Raw genomic sequence first — 6705 nt, forward strand, 5'->3', positions numbered from 1 at the left:
CAATCCAATCCGTTTAAATCGTAGAGTCAATCCGAACCAATCCGTTTAGACATGGATTGGATCGGTTTAGGATTACGGATTCACATAATTAAATAACAAATATATATATATATATATATATAACATTTAAAGCAAACAACATCCTTTTGTGTGGGTCTATTTGTGTGTTACTGTTAAGTAATAACTGAATTACCATTCTGATGTTAGGAATTGATAAGATCATGCATAATTCTTTGGTGATGTATTTGTTTTCTACCAAATTAGCTAATATTTCTGGTAAGTTTGCTACCAAATAAGCTAGATGGCTCATCAATGGATTGTTTTAGTGTGATGAATGCTTTTATCAATATAAAATAATATATACATAGTATATGGTTAACTTATTACAATATATTTATATTTATTTTTCTCGGTTACTTCAAGAATGAGCCCAGCTTTCTATCTTTATGGATGCACCTTAATTGGTAACATCCAGACTAAGTCTTCTACCTTTTATATTACTTCCTTAACACAATGAATAACACTATACTAGAAATGAAAGAAAAAAATACACTGCATATGGTATAAATATAGATTATTTCTAGATGGTCCGGATCAGTTCCAATCCAGAACCGTGAGGTTCAATTCGGAACCGATCCGTGGACTACAGATTTTGAAATTTCTAATCCGGAACCGAATCATGGATTCAAAAAACCAATCTAAACCTATCGTATTGGACTAGACTGGATCGAGTTACGGATTTTATAGATTTAAAAACGTTGTAAAGTTAAGACGGCAGCTGCATCAACGACTAATATTATGGCATTTTTAAGGCCTACAGCGGCTTTTATGACACTGTTAATTGCAAAATTTCTTGTAGTGCATGCTCTCCTCAATCAAATATACCGAGTTTTGTCAAATATTTGTTACATGATATAAAATAGGAGAAAAGCAAGTGACATTTTTCTCTTATAAATTGAATACCAAGCAATTCCACTACAAACCTGCGTATGAATTTGCCTCAAAAGACTCAATGTTGATCAAATCTATAAAGTTCATGCCCGTAAGTTGGTTTAAAACTCCTTTATGCTATGGCTCCACAAAGTAGATATGCATCTTTGTTACTCTGCATCATTATTTAAGAAAAAGTGAAAAAGAAAAAGAAAAAGAAAAAAGTCTATGTAGTGTTGTGAAAAAACAGAAACCGCATTTACAATCCAGAAAGTGAAGTCATAGTAATGGCAGGTGGAGAGGGATTAAAAAATTCATCATCAGTCCAATTAGTCTCGCCCCAGTGGCGTAACATGCTCTCCCAGGAACAAAAATTGTCAATGCACTTGTTCAAACGCCAATCCTTAATTTGATTTCTCCAATGTCCATCTGTGTAGTTTTCCTTTTCAGCTTGCATTCTGTTCCACTCCAATTGAGCTTTCTGTTTCGATTTCAAAAGGCAAAACTGCTGCAATTGCTGTGGCATTGCATCGTGCACTCTCCACCACTTGTTGTGAGCAACATCACTCGCAAACTCATGGAATATATCGACATTCCAGTTGCAATCATAGTCCCTGAAGCATAGCCATGGCTTCAACCCCAGATAATGGAGAACATAAAGAATTGGAGGCTCAGCCCCAAAAAGCTTTGTTTTCTTCTGCTTCACCGCTTCATCATCTCCAACCCAGAAATTTTTCAGATAGTTCATGTGTTTTGGAATCCGATGCCACCATGTAAAGATTTCATTCAAGTAGCCCTGGTCTCCACCATTGTAAGATTCAATTTCGTTGATGTGATCCATTAAAAGCTTGAATGTACAATCTGATGGCTCTATCACCATTACACCAGAGTTAAAAAGTGTTCCATTATTTCCTGTTGCAGAAATTTCTGGCATACGAAATAGGAAATCAATGTTCCTAAGTATAAGCATATCAGCATCGATGAAAATAATTTTGTCGTAATCTGTGAGCTGCCACAATCGGAATTTGCTGTAATTCCATTCGTTGTAAGCATCTTTTTCTGCCTTTGGGTTTCTTATCCTCTGGATTGTCCTGATTTTCCAGCCTGCTGCCTCAAGTCCACTCCTGTGGTACTCACTGATTGTGTCATCAACAAGTATGATGAGGTCCCTGGTCGATCCAGCCATGCGGATGCTTTGAGCTGCTACTATGGCTCCACATACATAAACATGAGCTGAATGCAGGATTGTCGCGTATGCCTCCCGATGATGATGCACCTTTCTTTCTGACTCAACTTCTTGTTTTTCTGCTTCCACAACTTTCAAGAGAATGTATTAAATTAACACTAGCTAATAAATAACACTTGAAATTGGCAGAAAAGGTTCCAAACTTTCCATTCCTTAAAAAGGGTTTGAATTAAAGAGAAATATTTATGTTTCATTTTGCAGCAGCATCAAGTCAATCCTCTACATATTTTGTGAGAAAAGCAAAGCAGTGGAATCCGAAGCCCCCCATTTTGATTTATGAGAGAAATGATGAATTGAAGAGATTTGTGCAGTCTCAGATAGTGGTGTTGTGAATATTTACAATTCAGAACACTGGATTGGAAACTGACCTTTATTAGGTTTGAGTGGAAGAGCAAGTTGACAGGACCCAACTGGTAGCTGGAGTTTTTCTCGCAATGCATTCAAATTCGGTTTGTATAACCACGTGTTACCTTCGCGTAAAACGAGTTCCTTGCAAATAAAGAGATTTGGTATGGGAAAGCCCCTGGTCACAAATAGTAAATGCAAAGGGTGATTATTGGCTTTGGCAGAGACTGGTGCTATTGCTAGCTGAGCAGCCGCGAGCTGCACGTGCAAACGAGCCACGTCTCTAGACCAGTTTCCCTCATCTCTGCAAGGGAGCTTAATAACAATGAGATCAAGCCTTTTTCTAATTCTAGGCACTTGGACCTTTGGTAGAGTCGGGCAAACAGGAATCTCTTCCTCTTCTTCTTCATCAATCCATTCTGGATACAAAGAATCCCATGTCACTTTTCTCTGGACGTGGTCCAAGTGCAGAAAAATGTGCTCAGCCTTGGGAATTAGCTCTTTCCAATGATCAATTTCACTCTTATTGAAATTCAAAATGCCAATTCCCTGAAAATTATTCTTGCCAGATATTGTCCTGATGACCCTTGAGATTTCGTTCCAATTAATATCTAAATCCGATGTATATTGAGGATCTGATGCGCCCCATATCCACCTCCACCTGTTCACAAAATTTGGCTTATATTAACTAAATATAAGATGTGCATTAAAATACTTTCGTAAATAAATAAATAAATAAATTAGAGTCTTTCATTTAGAGTCGAAATCACTTCTTTTTAAGGTGGAAAGCTGAAGCACAAATTTCCTGTTAGGAAATGATTTTTTTGGGGGGGGGGGGGGGGGGGGGGGCAATTATGCAGAGCATATGGGGCCAAACGGAAATAGATTGCGAATTGTTAACTTTTGAGAAAAAGATGAATAATGGTTATGTGCTGTAAAATATAAGTTGTTGCAAGGGCGTAACTGTCATGGCAATCTAAATTAATTGGCAAACCATATGGGCATATTTGATTAATAGGATTAGAGTATGAAATTGGGATTATTAATCCGCGAGTCTAATAATCTTAGGTTTGTTTTGAAATTTTGTTTAAGGATTATTAATCCAATAAATAATTAATCCAACAAGTTTGTAAAAGTATTAGTAATGGGGTAAGGGTGAGATTATATATCATGAGCTGAGAAATAAAATAAAAAGAGTCTTTCATCCTTGGCTAAAAATTAAAATACTTATTATTTTTATATAATTTTATATTTTAGTAGGCTAAAAATAATTTTTAAAAACTTAAAAATATTTTTTGATATTTATTTTATCAAATTAGTTTATATTTTTCATTAAAAAAAAAAGTTAAAAAACAAACCAAACATAGCCTTTGTATTTTGCTTTTATTTATTTATTTATAATTTTTTTCAAAACCACGTGAAATTTTTTTGATAAAGTAAAGATTGTGAATAAACATTGATGGAGGATAAGATTGAAAAAGAAGATAAATATAGTTAAAATTATACATTCATATGTTTTCCTTAGGGATCGTTTGGTAATGTTGGCTTTTTGGGTTTTTTTGACTTTTTTAGCATAGAACTTTTTTGTTTGTTTGGTTTTTTTGTTTGGTTTTTTTGACTTTTTGCATTAGAATGACAAAATTGCCCTCCACTTGGAAATGATGCTCTTTTGGCTTTTTGTTTGTATATGGGTCAATTTGGTAATTTTGCATCCAAAGTCAAGTGTTTCATCATTTTGTAATATTGTTACTTGTTTTTTTGTTCATACGTGCTTTTTTAGTCCCAACAAGAAAACTAAACCGGGCTAATCCAATTGTACAGTGAATACTACATTAATTTGATGAGACTATTAATACATTCACTATTAATTTTGTGAATCAAACATGGCGTAGTAGTATGAGGGATGATTAGTATGCGGGATACAGAGAAGGGGTATTCAACATCTTCACATATAAATCTTCATCTACTCATAGGAAAAAGCACATGCAATGTAACCAACCAACCAACAAGAAACACAACTTACCGAGAAACAGCTTGTGATATATGGTCATGATGATGAGTAGTTGGTGAATAGAGAATTGTGATGAAAGTGCAAAATATAATGATAGCCAGGACAAGCTTCAAATGATGAAACTTCCATTTTGCACTCTTGTCTTGGATAGGGATGTGAAATGGCTTCTCAACATCTTTAACTTTACTTCTTTGCAATCTTCTTTTGTATATATCTTCGCTGATTCAGGTGTTGGGTATTCAACAATAAATAATGTATCAGGTCAGGATTCAGGAGAAGAAGATAAAACATGATGAATAAGAAGAACAACCCGAAGCAGAACCACACCAATAAAGGAACTGAGATAGTTTGTTCAACCTGACATTACCAACAAAGCAAACTTGTTTATAATGCACACAGTTGTTGTCAAAGAGTTTAAAAATCTCAACTAATAATTAAAAAGAAGGAACTTTTAGGATCCATTCATTCCATTGTAGCTAAAGAAGATCATATTAATTCCATCTATGGTCTTCTTGTACCATCTGGGAGGATCTTATTTATGTTATGTTCAAAGCGATCTCCATTGAAATTCCCACTTGTAAACCATTTCGCTTGAGACTGTTTTCAAGTTAAGATGACATTTTGTTGTTGTTGTTGTTGTTGTTGTTGTTCAACAATTAATAGATAAAGCAAATTAAGGCTGTGACTAGCAGACCTGTAAGGAACCTCTATACCTATTACCTACCCCTGAGACAACAACTGTCATTATCATGTAAAGCAATCGAAACACGATAGTATTCAGGGAGGGGGATCAAATTGGTTGATTTGTATAGTCTTTGCTCTGAATTGGTAGTAGTATATAATAATAATATACATGGGTTGAACATAAATGATATTCTCACTGCAATAAGGAGATTTCCTAGATGTAGAAAGCAATTGCTAGATTCCACTATTGCAAAGCAAGATACAAAAAAACAAAACAGAGAAGTAAGGAAGGAAGAAAAGAGCTCAACTCACATTGAAATTGAACGTTGTCGAGCCTCCATGGGATGCTACTATCAAATGTTCCTCCTCTCTTTCACTTGTTAGTTAGTAATGGGTGAATGAAACATCTGATCCACAAATAACAGCTAAGCAAACCAAGTTCATCATACACATCATAGCACAATTGATTAATTTCATAGAAGAAGCAACAAATTCACAGAGTATTAAAGTAAAACAGAAAATAGCCCGCTACTAAGAAAAGAAATGGCAAAGAGAGGCTACCACAGATTTAGATAATATGAAATTGATATCATGAAATGGGGAGCTACAGAAGAATATAAAGGTATAAACAAAGAAAGATGAAGTAGATAGGATAGCACAGAACAAAGAGAGGACAATAAGAAAATGAATATACTTTGCATAGATTTTTTCAATAATCTTCAACCATTTCTGTGATAGTAAATCAAACAAAACCCAATTATTAAAAATGGGTCATGACTCGCATCAATGTGTGTGTGTGTGTGTGTGTGTGTGAGAGAGAGAGAGAGAGAGAGAGAGAGAGAGAACAGACCAAAAACGTTTCCCAGCATCTATGCAGCAAAAATCTTTGGAGGATTGTGGAAATGGTGATTGATTGAGATGAAGAAGAGAGCAAATAGAGTGAAGAGCATGGAAGGAGAGTCGATATAGACAAAGAATAACGTCTATTTAAATTTTTTTAGTAGACTGTGTATTGAGAATTTCACTGTAAAATTTTATTTTGTTTCTTTCTGTTTTTGGGTGTACCACTGTAGATCTTGAATTTCCTTTACTCAACAACTTCTTCTTCTCCTTTCTTTTTCTTTTTTTTTTTTAAAAATATTTGGTATGAAGTGAATAGAAGAAATGATAATTGAAGGACGAAATGTGAACATGATGCCTTGTTTGAAAACAGATTTTTTTTTGTAATTTTTTAACTTTTTATAAAAAAGAGTATAGAAAAGTAAAGAGAGTGATGTGATAATTTATAATATTTTTTTTTAATTAAAATGTATAATTGACAAACAAGACCTAAGTATCACATCAAGAAAAAAAAAAAAAAAAAAACCTTCAACCATCGAGCCAACTTTTGATGGTGAAGGATACAATTGTGAATAGTTCTTTGTTGCAACAATAGTGGATGCATTATTATTATTAGGAATAATTACAAAAAAAAAAAAAAAATCCTTAA

The 6705-nt window shown here is 34.2% G+C and overlaps 1 protein-coding gene across 5 annotated transcripts; it reads right to left on the bottom strand.

The window, feature by feature from the left end:
• Positions 1–920: 920 nt before the first annotated feature.
• LOC114288778 (UDP-glucuronate:xylan alpha-glucuronosyltransferase 1) lies at positions 921–6299 on the bottom strand. 5 transcript variants are annotated; one of them, XM_028232366.2, is made up of 5 exons: positions 6067–6299; positions 5529–5623; positions 4545–4751; positions 2545–3182; positions 921–2235 (listed from the first exon to the last, which is right to left on the bottom strand). In XM_028232366.2, exons 2-5 carry the CDS (start codon positions 5555–5557, stop codon positions 1190–1192), a joined length of 1920 nt encoding a protein of 639 aa, XP_028088167.2. In that variant the 5' UTR covers positions 5558–5623; positions 6067–6299; the 3' UTR covers positions 921–1189. The 5 variants fall into 5 exon arrangements, with proteins under 5 accessions (XP_028088167.2, XP_028088164.2, XP_082742553.1 ...); XM_028232363.2 differs by having other exon boundaries at positions 921–2247; XM_082886427.1 differs by having other exon boundaries at positions 5529–5641.
• Between the last annotated feature and the right edge of the window lie 406 nt (positions 6300–6705).

The sequence above is a fragment of the Camellia sinensis genome, chromosome 1 (assembly GCF_055761805.1).
Source record: "Camellia sinensis isolate YWXY chromosome 1, ASM5576180v1, whole genome shotgun sequence".
NCBI lineage: Eukaryota > Viridiplantae > Streptophyta > Magnoliopsida > Ericales > Theaceae > Camellia > Camellia sinensis.